The sequence below is a fragment of the Nelumbo lutea genome, chromosome 1 (genome assembly GCF_056320005.1).
Source record: "Nelumbo lutea isolate HS-2025 chromosome 1, American lotus-T2T, whole genome shotgun sequence".
Classification (NCBI taxonomy): domain Eukaryota; kingdom Viridiplantae; phylum Streptophyta; class Magnoliopsida; order Proteales; family Nelumbonaceae; genus Nelumbo; species Nelumbo lutea.
Window position 1 is genome coordinate 172195784 of NC_142684.1, and position 20480 is coordinate 172216263.

At 42.4% G+C, this 20480-nt stretch overlaps 1 protein-coding gene across 1 annotated transcript in view; it reads right to left on the minus strand.

The window, feature by feature from the left end:
- The window catches only part of LOC148879219 (ARM repeat superfamily protein), a 129608-nt gene that overhangs the window by 12739 nt on the left and 96389 nt on the right, over positions 1-20480 (minus strand). The window contains exons 28-30 of the mRNA XM_088974156.1: positions 19635-19693; positions 19276-19412; positions 19042-19190 (exon numbers count right to left, since the gene is read on the minus strand). Coding sequence (XP_088830282.1) covers positions 19042-19190; positions 19276-19412; positions 19635-19693 — 345 coding nt within the window. The remainder of the gene's footprint in view (positions 1-19041; positions 19191-19275; positions 19413-19634; positions 19694-20480) is intronic.

The window sequence follows — 20480 nt, forward strand, 5'->3', positions numbered from 1 at the left end:
GAGATTTCAGGTAGTTGTAGGAGCAGGGTTTGTGCACACATTCCAGCAACAATTAGTGCTGCAATCAGTGTGACAGGTGTGACCTAGTGGTGTGTAGTGTGCAGATCTCAGTGATAATAGAATTCAACAAGTGTGCAGAATTGGTGATAACATAATGGGAGACAGTAATGATTATAAACCTAGTGTGATGGTGCCTACAAACTACCTGAATGTTCAGATGACCTCCATTAAGTTAAATGGAGAGAATTATGTGCCTTGGGCTAAATCTGTTGAAGTCTTTCTAAAGGCAAAGAAGAAGGTAAAACATATCAGAGAGGAGAAACCCTCCTCTGACTCTCACGAGTATGAAGATTGGGAGCAAGAGGACGCTCAGATCATCACATGGTTGTGGAACAGTATGGAACCCAGGATTAGTGTGAACTTCATGTTCCTTGATACCGCCAAAGACGTGTGGGACCATGCGAAAAAATTGTATTCGGGGCAGGACAATACAACCATAGTTTATCAGCTTTATCAAGAGTACTTTAATCTGCAACAGGGCAATCAGAGTCTTGAGGAGTACTATGCCAACATGAGGAACATACGTAATGAGTTGAATGTCTATCATCCTCTCACTTCTGATGTCAAGATTCAACAACAACAGAGAGAGCAGCTTGATGTGACTAGATTTTTGGTGGGACTAAAGTCTGAGTATGAATCAGTACGGGCTCAGATAATAGGGAGATCAACTCTTCCATCCCTAGAAGAGGTATTTGCTCGACTTCGGAGGATTTCTATCGGATCTACTGAGAACTCTAATATCTCAGATAGATCTGCCTTTGCTGCATCGAGAGGCCGTGGTGGTAGAGGTGGAGCTCGGGGAGCTCAGTCTGGCCGTGGTGTTGGTAGTGGTTCTGCATATGGCCAAAGTGGCAATGGTGGGTCTACTTATAATCGTGGTGGTGGTCGTACTGGGAGCAGAGATTCAGGGGGAGCCCGTGGTAGAGGACGTAGCTCAGGCCCGAGGAAGTGCACTCATTGTGGTATGGATGGACATACCATCAACTACTGTTATGATTTACATGGTCCTCCCTCAACCTGGGCCAATCATGCCGCAACCGATGACTCAAGTTCCAACTTTAAACAGGAGAATCATTCATCTGACCAGTTGCCTCCTACATCCACAGATGGTCCCATGAAGGAGATGGTGAGTGTTCCCCGTGATGAATATGAGAGGTTTATCCAATCACAGCAGAACACGACGACTTTTGCTCACTCAGGTATGGCTTGTCTGGCATCTACACCCAATCCCTGGATCATTGACTCTGGAGCCTCCGATCACATGATTGGAACTCCAGGTGTGTTTTCCTCCTTATCTCATTACTCAACATCACAATTTGTCACCCTTGCTAATGGTTCCACATCCTCAATTTGTGGTGTTGGTAATGTTGACCTAGATCCTGTATCCCTCTCATCAGTTCTGTATGTTCCTAAATTGCCTTTTAACCTTATGCCTGTTAGTAAGCTGACCAAATCACTTAACTGCTCCATTACCTATTATCCTTCTATGTGTGTCTTTCAGGATCTCAAGACGGGGATGAAGATTGGTGGAGGGCATGAAGCAGGTGGACTGTATTATCTTGACGGTGGTGATGGTAGAACTTCAACAGTTCTCCAGTCATCGCTTTCTCCTCTCCAGTGGCACTGCCGATTTGGTCATCCGTCGCTCAAAGTCTTGAAGTCCTTGGTTCCGTCCTTGAGTCAGCTTTCTGTTTTGGATTGTGAGTCGTGTCAGTTTGGGAAACACCGTCGTGTTCCCTTTAGTTCTAGGGTTGATAACCATGTATCGAGTCCTTTTTCTTTAGTTCATTCAAATGTTTGGGGTCCTTATAAAGTAATGTCATATAATGGATACAGATATTTTGTCATTTTTGTGGATGATTTTTCAAGGATGACGTGGCTCTATTTAATGAAAAAAAGAAGTGAATTGTTTACCATTTTCCAAAAATTTTATGCTAAAATTCGTAACCAATTTGGTACCCACATCAAAGTTTTTCGTTCTGATAATGGCCGCGAATATTTATCCTCATCATTTCAGGAATACTTGGACCAACACGGCATTATACATCAGACCTCGTGTACCTACACCCCACAACAAAACAGGGTGACTGAGAGAAAGAATCGCCATCTCCTTGAAACAACAAGATCCCTAATGCATCACATGCATGTTCCCAAACCTTTTTGGAGTGATGCAGTGCTTACCTCTTGTTTTCTGATTAATTGGATGCCCACGTTCATCCTTGATGGTCAGTCTCTATTTTAGGTCTTGTTTCCCTCTTTGTCTCCGTTCCCTCTTATGCCGAGAGTTTTTGGGTGTGTCTGTTTTGTCCATAATCTGGGTCCTGGGAACGACAAGTTTGATGCCCGTTCTCTCAAGTGCATCTTCCTTGGCTATTCTTGGACCCAGAAAGGGTATAGGTGTTACCATCCTGGTTCTCGACGGTCCTTTGTGTGTGCTGATGTCAATTTCTTTGAGTCTACTCCGTTCTTTTTGGGGTCTGGTGATGCTTCTTCTTCCTCATCACCTCCTCCCCTTCCACTTCCCGTTGTCGATCCTCCTCCCTTTGTTCCAGTTGTGACCAAATCCTTGCCTCCGGTTCCACCACTTGTTGAACACCCACCTATCCGTCATGTGTATACACATCGCCCACGTGCACCGACTACTACTCCTCTGGCTACATCTCCGTCGACGGATCCGGCACCAAAACCCCACTTGGCATCTGAGATTGATCTACCCATTGCTTTGCGGAAAGGTAAACGTACTTGCACCCTTCATCCCATTTCTAATTATGTTTCTCTTACTCACCTTTCCGCTTCCCATCGCCAGTTTGTTACCTTGTTATCATCAGTTATTGTTCCTAAAGATGTCCAGGAAGCCCTTGCCTCTCCAGGGTGGTGCCGTGCCATGGAAGAAGAACTCTCAGCCCTTCATCATAATCATACTTGGGACCTCGCTGCTCTACCTCCTGGGAAGCAAGCTGTTGGTTGTAAGTGGGTTTATACGGTGTAGAGAAGATGGGCCGAATGGCCCATAGGCTGTTACTGTATGTTATCTTTATGTTCTTCTCTGTAATGGGCCTTATTCTGGGCTCATACTCTTTTATTTTCCTCTTTTTGTAATTTCTTGTCCAACTAAGGACCTCTCTTGTAATTACTAAAAGATTAACTTAATAAAAGTGTATTAAAGAGTTAGAGGGAGGTTATGTTCGAAACTCTCATCCTCTAACTCTTCTTGTTGCAGCTCTCTCTTCTTCTCTAATCTTCTCTTGCTAGTTTCTTTTGTTTCAAACACAGTCCCTACTTCTAGGACTGTTTTTCAACTTGGTATCAGAGCAGGCCACTGCTTGGCGTGTCCCTCATGTGGTTCTAGTCCAACCAACTACATGAGGAGGTTCTAGGGCTGAGAGTTTACAGTCATCCGCCTGATTCTTGGAGGTCATTGGAGGGTTCCCAAGCTTCTACACACTTGGAGAAGGGTTCGGTGATCAAGAAGAATCAGAGAACAAGTTGCTTTGCTTGATTTAAAATCAGAGAAAAGGGTTTTTCGAAGTCATCCTAGAGGACAAGTGTTCGGCCTGGTTTATTGTACAAACCAGAGACTCTCTTACTGTAAGTCTTTGCTCAGTTGTTTCTAGGTTAATTTTTCACTGTTCTGGACTGTTAAAAGGGCCGAAGTTGTTTCTAGGTTAATCATACTTGGGACCTCGCTGCTCTACCTCCTGGGAAGCAAGCTGTTGGTTGTAAGTGGGTTTATACGGTGTAGAGAAGATGGGCCGAATGGCCCATAGGCTGTTACTATATGTTATCTTTATGTTCTTCTCTGTAATGGGCCTTATTCTGGGCTCATACTCTTTTATTTTCCTCTTTTTGTAATTTCTTGTCCAACTAAGGACCTCTCTTGTAATTACTAAAAGATTAACTTAATAAAAGTGTATTAAAGAGTTAGAGGGAGGTTATGTTCGAAACTCTCATCCTCTAACTCTTCTTGTTGCAGCTCTCTCTTCTTCTCTAATCTTCTCTTGCTAGTTTCTTTTGTTTCAAACACAGTCCCTACTTCTAGGACTGTTTTTCAACTTGGTATCAGAGCAGGCCACTGCTTGGCGTGTCCCTCATGTGGTTCTAGTCCAACCAACTACATGAGGAGGTTCTAGGGCTGAGAGTTTACAGTCATCCGCCTGATTCTTGGAGGTCATTGGAGGGTTCCCAAGCTTCTACACACTTGGAGAAGGGTTCGGTGATCAAGAAGAATCAGAGAACAAGTTGCTTTGCTTGATTTAAAATCAGAGAAAAGGGTTTTTCGAAGTCATCCTAGAGGACAAGTGTTCGGCCTGGTTTATTGTACAAACTAGAGACTCTCTTACTGTAAGTCTTTGCTCAGTTGTTTCTAGGTTAATTTTTCACTGTTCTGGACTGTTAAAAGGGCCGAAGTTTCCTTGGAAACAGTGCTACTATTCGGCTATCCTCTGGTCTAACTTAATCCAGAGATTTCTGGGTAGTTTTTATCTCTTTTCTGGACTGTCAAGTAGCCGAAATACCCCTGGAATCACTGCTTCTGAGACTGCTTCATTCGGCCACTGTTGTTGGACTGCTCCTACCCAAAAATTTCTGGGTTGTTTTTGGAGGTCCTATTCGGCTGATTATTGGGTTGGGAAGTTGTTGAGACTGTTAAAACAAAGAGGTACTAGTCCAGCCCCTTCTTGAAGGTTGAAACAGTAAACAGTGCCCTATACTTTGAAGGCTGAAACAGTAAACAGTGGGCTGTTAAGTATTGCACACTGAGTGTTCGACAGAAGGTCTCTCAAGGACTGTATTTCTTTTGTCTTCCTCTTGGGACATCGTCTGTTAGAATCAGAAATATCTTGTGTTTGGAGGTTGTTGGGTGTCTTTTGGAGGCTGAAACAGAAAAGAAAAGAACTATCACCGAACTTTGCATGACGGATTTCTCAAACTTTGAAAACAAGAATACTGCTGAATATGGGCAGATGTTGGGAACCCCAACCGATTCTATGCTAGTTGTAACTACAGTCAAGCTTGATGGGACCAATTACTTAGCTTGGTCACAATCAGTGAAAATCCATATTTGTAGCAAAGGAAAATGGGGTTTTATTTCTGGGAGCAAGAAAGCTCCTCCAGAGGATGATCCATCTTATGAGAGATGGGTACAAGAAAACTACACTGTGATTGGGTGGCTTGTGAACTCAATGCAGCCACAGATCAGTCAACATTATCTGTGGATGAATTCGGCTAAAGAGATCTGGGATAGTGTTGCAGAGACTTATTCCCAGAAGTTGAATGTTGCTAGAGCTTACAAACTGAGAAGTGATGTGAAAAATCTAAGACAGGGGGAGAAGTCACTTGCAGCATACATCTCAATCTTAAAATCTATATGGCAAGAGATTGATTTGATAGAGGCTATGACTTGGGATACCCCTAAGGATGCTGAAACATACAGGAAATTGGTTGAACGGAATAGGGTGTTTGAGTTCTTGACAGGGTTGAATTCTGAATATGATATTACAAAGCAAAACATCTTGTCCAAGGAAGATGTTTCATTGTCACAAGCATATACTCTGGTCAGCAGTGAAGAAAGTAGAAGGCAAGTGCAGGCTCAAGGAGTTGGTATTAATGATCATTTTGCAAATATGGGAATTAAACCCAAAGGGGTTACAGAAGCTCACAGTGGCACAGGAAGGAAGGAAGTGGTGTGTGAATATTGTAAGAAGCCGAAACATTCAAAGGACAAGTGCTGGAAATTGCATCCCAATCTTGTACCTATCAGATTCCAGAAGAAGAATGATAGTAGAAAGACGGGAAGTGCACATGTAGCCACAAGCACAGATACAGAGGTTGAATCTACCATTGCACAGTTGGCAGCCATGAAAGCTGAATATGAGAAGTTTGGAAAGATGATCAGTCAGCTTGAAGGTGCATCTTCATCATCCATCCCTTCTGTAAGTTCAGCCACCATTGCATTTGCTCACTCAGGTATAAGGGCTTCTGCTAACTATGCATCCACCTCAGCTAAACACAAAACCCCTTGGATCATAGACTCAGGTGCTTCTGATCACATGACCAACCTTTCCACTTTATTTGTTTCATATGATTTACTTCCTGGCCGTGACAAAATCACCTTTGCTGATGGTTCTCTTGCCCCTATTTCCGGCAAGGGAACTGTCAAGGCTACAGACTCCTTACTCTTATCTTCCACTCTTCATGTGCCTAAATTAAATACCAATTTGTTATCTGTAAGTAGCCTGACCAAATCATTGAATTGTTGTGTAACCTTTTTCCCTTCTCACTGTGTGTTTCAGGACCTGAAGTCTCAGAAGGTGATTGGGAGTGGCCATGAAGCGAATGGAATATACTTGTTTGACACCCCTGGCCAATGCTTTGGTCATCCCAAGAATGTTGCTTTTGGTTCTACTTTTTCAGAGTCTGTTAGTCAAATTATGTTGATTCATTGTCGGTTGGGTCATTTACCTTTTTCTGCTTTAAGCCATTTGTTTCCAAAACTGTTTAAGGGAGTCAGTGTGTCCAGTCTCAATTGTGAGTCCTGTCAGTTGTCAAAGCATTGTAGAAAAAATTACCCTGTGAGCAATAAAAGATCCTCTTTTTTTTTTCATATTGTGCACTCCGATGTGTGGGGGCCATACCATTTATCCTCTATGGGAGGTTACGGATTTTTTATCTTGTTTATTGATGACTTCTCTAGATTCACCTTGATATATTTAATGAAATCCCGGGATGAAGTCCTAAGACTTGTGAGGCAATTTCATGAGCTTGTTTTAACTCAATTTGGTACCAGAATTAAGGTTTTCAGATCTGACAATGCAAAAGAGTATTTTGAGAAGAGTTTATCCTTGTATCTTTCAGACATGGGGGTTATTCATCAAAGCTCCTGTGTTAGAACCCCTGAACAAAATGGAGTTGCTGAGAGGAAAAATAGACATATTGTTGAAGTTGCAAGGAGCCTTTTGTTTGCCTCACATGTTCCCACAAGATTTTGGGGTGATGCTGTACTTACTGCTACCTATCTCATAAACCATATGCCATTCAGGGTTCTAGGGTTTAAATCCCCTTTCAGTCTTCTTCATCCAGACAAGGTTCTCTTCCCAATTCCTCTTCGTGTGTTTGGCTGTACCTGCTATGTTCACATTCCAAGTGTGCAAAGACACAAGTGTGAACCGAAAGCCCACAAATGTATCTTCCTTGGTTACTCCCCCACACAAAAGGGTTATTGCTGTTTTGATCCAAAGACTGGCACCCGACATGTCTCTATGGATGTTACATTTAATGAGCTTTCTCCTTTTTATGGTTCCTCTCAGGATGGACATCGTCCACAGGGGGAGAGTCTGTCACAAGTTTTTGCTCTTCCTCTTCCTGTCCCAGTTGAGTCTCTTGACAAACCTGTATCCTCACCAAATGAGTCAAAGGAGGATCAATCACTTCATACCTCTTGTCCCAGGGACCCTATTTCTTTACCCCCTCGCCCTATCCATAATCCCAAAGTGTATCAAAGGCAGAGATCCAGGAATGAGAAAGTGGTTTCCTTTACAACAGATGAAGCTCATACATTCCCAATCACAGATGAGATAACATGTATTGCTTCAACTACCTTTGGATTCATCTTTTCCAGACCTTGATGTCCCCATTGCTGTTAGGAAAGGGAAGCGGAAATGTACTGCATACTGCATTTCCAAACACCTTTCCTATGACCTGCTTTCTCCTTCATACTTTGCCTATCTCTCTTCTATTGCTTCTAACCCCATTCCTAGGTCTGTCTCAGAAGCTCTTGGGATTCCAGAATGGAGAGATGCCATGGAAACCGAAATGGATGCTCTACATGCAAATGGTATTTGGGAGGTGGTGGATTTGCCTGAAGGGAAGGATCCGGTTGGGTGCAAGTGGGTTTTCACCATTAAATATAGGGCTGATGGAACTATTGAGAGGTACAAGGCTAGGCTTGTTGCAAAAGGCTATACACAAACATATGAGATTGACTACCTGGAGACTTTTGCCCCTGTTGCCAAGATGACATATGTGAGAGTTCTTTTATCTCTGGCAGCTCACTTTGATTGGCCTCTCTATCAGTTGGATGTAAAGAATGCATTCCTGAATGGTGACTTACATGAGGAAGTCTACATGTGCCTTCCCCCAGGGATGTATGGGAAAGATATGCAAGGAAAGGTATGTAGATTGAAGAAATCTCTTTATGGTCTCAAACAATCTCCTAGATCCCGGTTTGAGAGATTTAGAGCTGCACTTGTTAAATTCGGCTATGTTCAGACACAGTCGGATCATACTCTGTTTGTGAAGAAAAGTAGATCATTGGTAGTGTATCTCATTGTGTATGTTGATGACATTATAGTGACTGGTGATGATGCCTCAGGCATTCTGGCTCTTAAGTCTTTCCTCCGTACAGAATTTGAGATTAAGGATCTGGGGGAGTTGAGATACTTCCTTGGCATTGAAGTTGCTAGATCAAAGGATGGGATCCTTATTTCCCAAAGGAAATATGTTCTTGATTTATTGTCTGAAACTGGAAAACTGGGTGCAAGACCAACTGCAACTCCCATTGATATGAGTCACAAACCTCAGCTACAGATGGAACTCTGTTGGAAGACAAAGGGGTTTTTCAGAGACTTCTTGGGAAGCTCCTGTACCTGTGCATGACTAGACCAGATATTGCGTATGCTGTCAGTTGCATTAGCCAATTCATGCATGCTCCTAGAGATACTCATATGGCAGCAGCAGAACGGATTTTGTGCTATCTGAAAGGCTCTCCAGGGAAAGGAATCCTATTTACCAAGCATGACCACTTGAAACTTGAAGCCTATACTGATGCTGATTGGGCTGGAAATATGGATGACAGAAGAACTACTTCAGGATATTGCAGTCTGGTGGCTGGTAATGTTGTCTCTTGGAGGAGTAAGAAACAATCTGTTGTGGCCAGATCTTCTGCAGAAGTAGAGTATAGGGCCATGGCACATGGGGTCTCGGAATTGTTGTGGCTAAGGTCCTTAATGGAAGAACTTGGGATTGATCATGACAAACCCATGATGTTGTACTGTGATAATCAGGCTGCCATCAACATTGCTCACAACCCAGTACAACATGATCGAACCAAACATATTGAAGTTGATAGACATTTTATCCGAGAAAGAGTCTCCTCCGGAGAAGTGTGCCTTCCATTCGTTACCTCTGAAGACCAATTGGCAGACTTTCTCACCTAAGTCATCTCCAAGGCAAGACTTCATCATGACACTGGCAAGCTAGGCATGATTGACATCTATGCTCGGCTTGAGGGGGAGTGTAGAGAAGATGGGCCGAATGGCCCATAGGCTGTTACTGTATGTTATCTTTATGTTCTCTGTAATGGGCCTTATTCTGGGCCCATACTCTTTTATGTTCCTCCTTTTGTAATTTCTTGTCCAACTAAGGACCTCTTTTGTAATTACTAAAAGATTAACTTAATAAAAGTGTATTAGAGAGTTAGAGGGAGGTTATGTTCGAAACTCTCATCCTCTAACTCTTCTTGCTGCAGCTCTCTCTTCTTCTCTAATCTTCTCTTGCTAGTTTCCTTTGTTTCAAACACAGTCCCTACTTCTAGGACTGTTTTTCAACTTACGGTTAAGTATCTGCCTTATGGTAGTGTTGAACGCCTGAAAGCGCAATTAGTTGCAAAAGAGTACTCCCAAACCTATGGCATTGACTACACAGAGACCTCACCGGTTGCTAAGATAGGGTCAGTTCGTGTTGTGATCTCTCTTGCAACCATGTATGAGTGGTCAATATATCAGCTTGATATCAAGAATGCCTTTTTGCATGGTGACTTACTCGAGGAGGTCTACATGGAGCAACCTCTAGGGTTTGTTGCTCAGGGGGAGGATGGTAAGGTGTGCAGACTAAGGAAGGCTATATATGGGCTTAAACAGTCTCCTCGAGCATGGTTTGGTAGATTCAGTGAGGTGGTAAAGAAGTTTGGCATGAAACAGTGCAAAGTTGACCATTCTGTATTTAGTCATGACTCTCCGGGAGGAAAAATACTGTTGGTGGTGTATGTAGATGATATTGTTATTACTGGGAATGATAACACTGGTATTGATAGGTTGAAGACTTATCTGCAGGATTACTTTCAGACAAAGGATCTGGGTAAACTGAAATACTTCTTGGGGATAGAGATAGCGAGATCCAAGTATGGGATTAACCTGTGCCAGAGGAAGTATGTGCTTGATTTGCTGGAAGAAACAGGCTTGTTGGGTGCCAAACCAGCTGAAACACCCATGGACACAAATACCAAGCTAAGCAGTGATATGGGTGAAGTGTTTGAAGGCAGATACCGACGACTTGTGGGCAAACTGAACTACCTAACTATTACTAGACCAGACATCTCATTTGCAGTTAGTGTGGTAAGCCAGTTCATGCAAAAACCTCTGACTCCTCATTGGAATGCTGTTCTGAGAATTGTGAAGTATCTAAAAGGGGCCCCGGGTCGCGGTCTGATATACAAGAGTGGGGGAAAACTTGAAATAGAAGGGTATTCTGATGCTGATTGGGCCGGTTCTATGTCTGATAGGCGGTCTACTACAGGCTATTGCATGTTTCTGGGAGGTAACCTGGTGACATGGAAAAGTAAGAAGCAGACGGTTGTGGCAAGAAGCAGTGCAGAGGCAGAATATAGGGCTATGGCGCATACCGTTTGTGAATTAGTGTGGCTAAGGAACCTTCTACAGGAAGTAGGGTACAACATTAACACTCCAATGAAGCTCTATTGTGCTAATAAGGCTGCAGTTCATATCTCCTCTAATCCAGTGTTTCATGAAAGAACCAAGCACATTGAGGTTGACTGTCACTTTGTGAGGGAGAAGGTGCTGAATGGAGAGCTAGACACTACACATGTTAATACAGGAAATCAGTGGGCTGACTTATTTACAAAAGGCTTGAGTCGGGGAAGAGTGGACTATGTAGAGAACACTGATGTGGGCCCCACTGCAGTGGTCCCCATTGTGTTCGTAGGACAGCAGTGTAGTTATTTGTTTCAGTTATAGTAGTGTCAGTTTGAGTCAGTTTGTTAATTCAGTTGTTATTTATTTCAGCTTTTATTTACTTTATTTATTATGTAAGTACCAAGGGCAAATGTGTCCTTTCCATTATGTACTAAACATAACCTATAAATATTAAGAGAGTGGCGGCAGCAGATCAGTAAGAATCTGTCCTTCCTTTCAACAACTTGTGTTCTCTTGTTTCTCTTCTATTCTCTCTCCTTTCTCCCTCTTTTGCTTCTGTTTTGCAAACCTAAAACCTATTTGGATTCAAGACTGATTATAGTCTTGATCTTCCACTTGGTATCAGAGCCTATCTAGGGCTTCTCATGTGTGTCTAGTCCAGCCGACCACATGAGGACTAGCTAGGGCTGAAGCTTTGAAGAAGTTTTTCGGTGGCTGAATCTTGGAGATTACCAGGAGAGGTTCGCAGCAGTTGAAGACTTGTCGTGGCTTGCAGAGAGTTGGTAATCAGGAAGAGGCAGCGAAGGTTAGGGTTCAAGTAACCCTAGCAGACAGTAAACCGAAGTACATAAGTAAGTTTTTTTTTTTTATTGAGTTTCAGAGACTGCTCGAGATAGGTTGGACCTATCTAGAAAGAGGGGCCGAACTGTGTTCAAGTTTGTTCTAGGGTTTGGCTTGCTGAACTGTGTTTAAGTTTGTTTCTAGGGTTTGACTGTTGGGCTGAACCCCTCCCCCCTTCAAAGGTGATTAGTTTTTAGGGTTTCATATTGCCCTACGACAAGTCCCACTTATGCGGACTGCTTGGAGAGTGCAGCTGAGCACTTACTTCAGACCTACAGTTGAAACCCTAATTTTTCTCTCGTAGCAGTGGGCCCCACAGTAGTGATTTCAGAAAATAGCTTCTCAAATTGATAGGCTGCCTGGTACTGTGCATGCCGATTGATTTCAGATCAGATTTGAGTTGATTTCTTGCATATACTGTGATAGGCGATTGATTTCAGATCAGATTTGAGTTGGTTTCAGATCGGATCAGATCAGATTTCAGATCAGATCAGATTTGTGTTGGTTTCGGATCAGATTTCAGACTTGCTTGTTTGACTCTGTTTTCTGGTATAGTTGCTCTAACAGTTTGTAGCCACTGAATCTTTATCAAAGATGGAGTTTAAGGGTCAGGGAGAAAGTAGTTTTGGAGACCACAGTTATGGTAGTGTATCTGAAACCGGGTTTCAGATTACAACTATGAGATTTGATGGGTCAAATTATTTGGAGTGGACGCAATCAGCCATGATGGCTATTGGAGGAAGGGGAAAATTGGGTTACCTCTTGGGAGATGTGAAAGAACCTTCCAAGGAGGACCCAACATACACCAAGTGGGTTCAAGAGAACTATTTGGTTATGGCATGGCTGTGTAATTCTATGCAGCCACATATCAGTCGAAATTATTTGAGGGCAAAGACAGCCAAAGAGATATGGGATGTTGTGAAAGAAACCTATTCCCAACCCCTTAATGTTGCCAGAGCCTATGAATTGAAGTGTGAGGTGAACAGCCTTAAACAAGGAGAGAAGCCAGTTTCTGTCTACTTCTCTACCTTAAAATCATTGTGGCATGAAATTGACCATCTAGAGACCCTTGAGTGGGAGAGTCCCAAAGATGCACAGACTCACAGAAAGCAAGTCGAGACGAATAGGGTATTTGAGTTTCTGGCTGGTTTGAATTCAGAATATGACATTGTGCGACAACAAATATTGACAAGAGATAGTGTGACCCTCTCTCAAGCATACTCCCTGGTGCATAGTGAAGAGACCAGGAGGAAAGTCATGATGCAGCCTCAGCCCTCTTTCCCAGCCTTGACAGCTATTAAACCCAAGCCATGGGTGACTCAGAAAGGGACCGGAAGAAGGAAGATAAACGGGATCTGGTATGTGAACATTGCAAGAAACCCAAGCACACAAAATATACTTGTTGGAAGCTACATCCTCACTTGGTCCCAGCAAAACTAAGAAATAAGAAGGGTAATGCTCATATGGCAGTGAACATTGATTCAACATCCTCATCAGGCACATCCCTAGAGACTTTAGCTGCTGTTTGGGCTGCCCTCATACAATTGGAAAAGGAAGTTGGGAGTTCAGCTCAGCCATCTCAGTCACCATCAGCTCTTGCCACATCTGCATTTGCACATTCAGGTACTCGAGCCTCAGCTTACCATGCTTCAGCTCCAGGTAATACTGATCACTACTGGGTAATAGATTCAGGTGCATCTGACCATATGACTAGCTTGCCATCGTTGTTCACTTCTTATCACTTGTCCTCTGGCCGAGATAGAGTATCCATTGCTGATGGCTCTCTTGTTCCCATTTCGGGCAAGGGGGACATCAAGCTATCGGATACTATCGATTTATCTTCTGTCTTGCATGTTCCTAAGCTTGATACTAACCTTCTTTCAGTTAGTAGTATTACCAAACACATGAACCGTTCAGTAACATTTTTCCCTGACCGATGTGTTTTTCAGGATTTGGAGACGAGGAAGGTGATTGGGACTGGCCGTGAGACGAACGAGATCTATTTGCTTGGAGAGAGTTCTCGTCGGAGGAGTCAGTGGATAAGAAGTCTTTTGTTTCCCAGTCTGTGAGTTCGGTTATGCTTTGGCATAACCGATTAGGTCATTTGTCTTTTAAGTCTTTGAAGAGTTTGTTTCCTGCTTTATTTGAGTCTGTTGAGTTATCAAAGTTGAGGTGTGAGAGTTGTGAGTTTGCCAAACATTGTAGAACCTCTTATTCTTTAAGTAATAAAAGGAGTAATTCCTCTTTTGATATTGTGCATACTGATGTTTGGGGACCATATCATATCTCTTCTATGGGTGGGTACAAATATTTTCTACTGTTTGTTGATGACCATACCCGGTTTTCTTGGGTCTATCTTATGCGTTCTCGGGATGAGGTTCCTGCTCTGACCCAAAACTTCCATCAGATGGTTCTCACTCAGTTTGGGACCAAAATAAAAGTCCTTAGATCTGATAATGTAAAGGAATACTGTGCTCAGCCATTGACCCCTACCATTTTAGCCATGGAGTTATTCACCAGAGCACTTGCCCTTATACACCACAGCAGAACGGCGTTGCCGAAAGGAAGAATAGGCATATCTTGGAGGTGGCTAGAAGCATTATGTTTACCTCCAATGTACCTATTCGCTTCTGGGGTGATGCTATCCTCACGACAGTTTATCTCATTAATCGAGTTCCTTCCTGGGTCCTTGATATGAGAACCCACTTTTCCCTTCTATACCCAGACGAGGAGTTGTTCATTGTTCCCCTTAAAACCTTTGGTTGTACCTATTTCGTTCAGCTTCTCAGGCCTCATCATTCCAAGTTTGAATCTAAGGCTTCCAAATGCATTTTCCTTGGTTATGCACAAACTCAAAAGGATTATTGCTGCTATGATCCGGTTTCAGGGAAACGGTTTGTCTCCATGGATGTCACCTTCTTTGAGGAGACACCCTATTATCCTAGGGTTTCTCCTCAGGGGGAGAGCAGTGAGAGTGGGGCTGTTTTGAGTTTCTTTCCTCAGGGGGAGAGTAGTGAGAGTGGAAGTGGGGCTGGTAGAAGTGGGGCTGTTCCTTTACCTATTCCACTGGATAATGAAGGTTGTAGTGGTGAGGGTGGTCAGAGGGAGCCGGAGTTGAGAGTCTATCACAGGCGATGCAGGCAGGTTGATCCTAGTCTTCGGCAGTCCCGGCCAGCTCCAGTTCCTTCTACGGCTCCAGATCCAGAGCCTACTGAGATACCTCTCACTGTTGCCACTTCCCCTCCTGTGGATGACCTTGATCTCCCTATTGCCATTCGCAAAGGGAAACGACATTGCACCACTTCTACAACTCACAGCATCTCACAGTTCTTATCCTATGATCGTCTATCACCATCTTACAGATCCTATCTCACTTCCATTGTCGATGTCCCTATTCCAAGAACAGTGCAAGAAGCCTTATCAGTTCCAAAATGGAAAGATGCAATGCAAGTCGAAATGGATGCCCTGTTGAAAAATAATACTTGGGCACTGGTTGACCCACCAAAAGGAAAGAAACCGGTGGGATGCAGATGGGTGTTCACTGTGAAGCATAATGCTGATGGCTCTATTGAAAGGTACAAAACCCGACTGGTTACAATGGGGTTCACTCAGACTTATGGTATAGACTACTTGGAGACCTTTGCCCCAGTAGCCAAGATGACCACCATTCGAGTTTTGTTATCCCTTGCAGCAAATCATTCTTGGTCCCTGTTTCAGATGGATGTTAAAAATGCCTTTCTGAATGGAGACTTACAAGAAGAGGTTTACATGCAATTGCCTCCTGGATTCTATGATACAGAGACAGGTAAGAAGGTTTGCCGACTGAACAAGGCATTGTATGGTTTGAAACAGTCACCTAGAGCCTGGTTTGATAGGTTCAGATTAGCCCTTGGAAGGTTTGGTTATGTACAGGCCCAATCAGATCATACACTATTCATCAAGAGGGTGGAGTCCTCTCTGACACTACTAGCAGTATATGTTGATGATATTGTGGTGACAGGAAATGACAGTCAAACAACTCCTTCATCAAGAGTTTGAGGTGAAAGATCTCGGTGCACTATGGTATTTTTGGGGTATTGAGGTTGCTAGATCCAAGCAAGGAATTTTTATCTCTCAGAGAAAATATGTTCTAGATCTGTTGGCGGAAACTGGAAAGTTGGGTGTTAAGCCGGCTGATACACCCATCGAACAAAATCACAAGATTAGTGCAGAGGGTGGGGAGCCTCTTGAAGACAAAGTTATGTTCCAATTGTTAGCCAGTACATGCACTCCCCTAGAACTTCTCATCTTCTTGCGGTAGAGAGAATATTAGCATACTTGAAGAGATGCCCGGGTAGAGGTATATTGCTCAAGAACAATAATCACATGAGGGTGGAAGTCTATACAGATGCCGATTGGGCTGGAAGTGTTGATGACAGAAGGTCTACCTTTGGATATTGTGCCCTGGTGGGAGGTAACCTTGTCTCTTGGAGGAGTAAGAAGTAGAGTGTTGTTTCCCGCTCCAGTGCTGAAGCGGAATACAGGTCAATGGCTAATGGAGTGGCTGAAATCTTATGGCTGAGGTCACTACTTAAAGAGTTGGGTATTGACTATGAAAAGCCCTTAATGCTGTATTGTGATAATCAAGCAGCTATTAATATAGCCCACAACCCAGTGCAGCATGACAGAACTAAACATATCGAAGTTGATCGACATTTTGTGCGAGAAAGGGTCACATCACAAGTGTGTCTTCCGTACATCACATCTAATATGCAGCTCGCGGATATCCTCACCAAGGTTGTACCAAGGAAGAAGTTAGAGACAGACCTATCCAAGTTGGGCATGATAGATATCTACTCCCAACTTGAGGGGGAGTGTAGAGAACACTGATGTGGGCCCCACTGCAGTGGTCCCCACTGTGTTCGTAGGACAGCAGTGTAGTTATTTGTTTCAGTTATAGTAGTGTCAATTTGAGTCAGTTTGTTAATTCAGTTGTTATTTATTTCAGCTTTTATTTACTTTATTTATTATGTAAGTACCAAGGGCAGATGTGTCCTTTCCATTATGTACTAAACATAACCTATAAATATTAAGAGAGTGGCGGCAGCAGATCAGTAAGAATCTGTCCCTCCTTTTAACAACTTGTGTTCTCTTATTTCTCTTCTATTCTCTCTCCTTTCTCCCTCTTTTTCTTCTGTTTTGCAAACCTAAAACCTATTAGGATTCAAGACTGATTACAGTCTTGATCTTCCACTGACTACATATGTAACAAGCTGGGAGTATATGATATATACTCACCAGCTTGAGGGGGAGTGTTAGCGTAGGGGTATTTCTGTCTTTATACCTTGATTGATGTTGCTGATCTATAATGTTGTGTTGAAACATGTGCTCTTAACTTAAGTAAGGGCATATAGGTCTTTTTAGTTATGTTTTAATAATAATATAAATACTTATTGGCCGATTGGGAGAAGTTATGTTGACTCTTTCAGTTTGAACCAGAACTCTCTTCTCTCTTTCTCTCTCTCTCTTTCTCTCTCTCTCTTTCTTTATCACTCTTTCTTCTTCTACATAACTGAACTCAGTCAGGCTGAACTCTAAGGCAGACCTGAATTCTAACAGGGGTTAAACCAGCTGACTCTCCCATTGACCCCAACCATAAGTTAAGTGATAGCCAAGGTGAACCTCTTAAGGATGTGAAGCAATTTCAGAGGCTTGTAGGAAGATTGTTGTACCTCTCTATGACTCGTCTAGGCATAGCATATGCTGTTGGTGTCCTCAGTCAGTTCATGCATGCACCTAGGTCCACCCATCTTGAAGCAACAGAGAGAGTACTTCGATATCTTAAGAAGTTCCCGGGTGCTGGTTTATTATTCCAGAAACATGGACACTTGAGGGTTGAAATTTACATAGATGCGGATTGGGCTGGATCTCAAAGTGACAGAAGGTCTACTAGTGGTTACTGCACCTTTGTAGGAGGGAACCTTGTTACTTGGAGGAGTAAGAAGCAAACCGTGGTAGTTAGATCCAGTGTTGAAGCTGAGTACCATGCAATGGCACACGGAGTAGCCGAAGGTATGTGGATAAAGAATCTATTGGGTGAGTTGGGTTTTCTAGTTGGTAAACCCATGACTCTACTCTGTGACAACCCGATACTACATGACAGAACAAAGCACATTGAAGTTGACAAGCATTTTATCAGAGAGAAAATCATCACAGGCAAAGTATGCACTTCATACATCAGCTCTGAAGACCAACTAGCAGACTTATTTACAAAAGGGCTAAACCACTCCAGACATCAAGGTCTCTGTGACAAGTTGGGCATGATTGATATCTATGCCCCAACTTGAGGGGGAGTGTTAACAGGTGTATTACATATACTGTTCAGACTTAGTACCCGCAGGGGTATTTTTGTAATTCTGTAGACGTATTGTTATGTATGGCCAGAATAGTATAAATGCAAAGCTTCACTCGTCTGAGCTAAGTTTTTGAGGCCTTAACTCTGTAGTCTCTTCTTCTTCTTCTTCTTCTTCTTCTTCCTTCTTCTTCCCTTCTTCTTCTCCTTCTCCTGCTCAACAATCCCTTTCCATACACAAACTCCATACAAATGCCTCACTTTGAATCCCACACAAAATTCACCAACCTCCACACCCACTTCCCCAACAAAGCTTTGTTGAAAACCCTCACCCTTCTCACCCGAAGATCCCTTTCCTTTTTAGGCTTGCACACCACTTCCCACTTGGCAAAAATTCCTTTTGAATTCTTTCAATCTCCCCCACCACAGCTGCTGGAGCCTTCAACAAAGAGAGGTAGTAAATCGGCAAGTTAGAAAGAACACTTTGATCAATTCTATCTAGCACAGGTTGCCAAGTTGAAGCAGCAGCAGCAGCCCTAGCCCCAATTGGAAGCCCCAAATAAGAAACCTGGTTTTACTGATTTTGGCAACAAGGTAACTCAATCTTTAACAACTAATTTGCTTCCCAAAGTAGTTCTGCCCCACTCATTGAGGAAGGAGCCATTCCAGGTCTCACTCCTCCCTTTCCTTTATCCTCGTTCTTCCTCAACCTAAAATTCAATTAGGTTCACAAAAATAATCCAACTAGACTCTTCACTCATGGCCAAACCCACTAATCCTATAACTGTAAAGACACACAACATGGTTTTACATTTAATAATCATCATGTACTCCGGCATTGAGTGAGGCAGGAGAAGCCTTCTCCTTCCTTTTACTATTTGAACATCAACACCTAATCATTTCCCATGCAATGATGACATATCACAATAGCAAGATGTAGTATAGATGCTTTGACAACACTGCTGTGTATATTCTTTTATCAATTGGTTAAATGCCTAAATGAAATTGGGTTCACTATATTGCAGTTGTTTGCATGTATAAATCCCAGATTTTACGATTTGCTAAAAAAATTGAGGATCTGTTCACTACATGAAAAGTTCCTACCTCTGGTCTCTCATCAGCTCCAAGCTTTTGAAGTAAAGAGAAAACCGAAAATAGCAACTTGTCACAATCAACTGCATTTATCAAGGGAACCTGTCCTTCCATATTTTCAGAGTCTATCTTCCTTGGAGTAAATTGTATATCAAGCATTCCTGTAACATAAGCAACTTAATACTAAAGGCACAACACCAAAGGAAAGTCAAGAAAAATGACAAAAGAGACGGTAGCAACAATAACCTAAGTCCTTCTCTCCAGCTTGCACCTGGAGTCCCTTGGCAATAAAATCAGTTGTGGTCCAGAGGAGGCCTACTGCTGTCAAGCTTATGTTCAATTCTGTCTTTTGTGCACTGTATGCTCCTGTAACTTCTATACATCTGCAACAGCCAACAGGTGACTTCACATGAGCATAGTGTTATGTAGTTTAACCAATATCTAAAAACCATAAGGCCCATAGTAGTTTATCATTACAAACAAGACTACTGTAATCCTTTAGCACTATAATTCTTCTATTAACACTGGGTGCAAAAAATGCTCACTAGAAAAAAAAAATAACAACAAAGAGAACCTAATCTACAGATGGAGATGCAGAATCTTACACATCGAGGCAGTTTGCAGGTATGGTTGAGAGCTCGTCATTCATGATAACACGTAGGCTCTGCAAAAGAAAACATGCTAAAAGTGATTCAAAAGTGAAGTACAATTTAAGCATCTGAACCCCAAATGAATTCAAAGAAAAGATTATCAAGGAACTATCCTTTATTTAGTCTAGTTTGAGAATAAGATCAGAAACAACAGATCTAAGATACCTGACAGGATGATTCAAGGAGTCTGAACAGCACTCAAATAAGAACAATAACCAGATTTCTGATCTATTAAAGAAAAATAAATTTGCAATTCTCTGGATTCTTGTTTATGCCATTATGTGGGAAGCAGAGGTCCTAGAGTTTCTCAGTTTTCTAAAATCTGAATGGCTAGTTTTTTTTGGCACCATTAATCTTCTTTTTTGAATTTTAACAGGACCTAGATTTCCCAGGCTTTATAAGCTATCTGCATCTAATCTGGGGTTTGATCTCATTTACTTTGCCTACCGCTGTGTTCAATCAACCTAAGATGCCATATAAGATATTTTACACAGACCTATACTTTCTGATTTCTTAATAAATATAGCAAGAATAAGGTCCGTTAATTTGGTTCTATGATGCGAAAGAAAAGTGAAATTACTCTGATGATGTTCCATGAGTTAATATTATGTGATTTTGAAGTTTTGCTATGCAGTTTTCATCACTTGCTGATTTGGATTTCTCAAAATTTTTGAGTTGTTTCTCACATTTTGAGACTGTTATGCTTAGTATAGAATGTGGTTCTCAAAGCTACCAATAGGTGTTTGATGAAATGCCAAAGAGGTTCTAATGATATTTTCTGCAATATCAATCAGTTCTGTA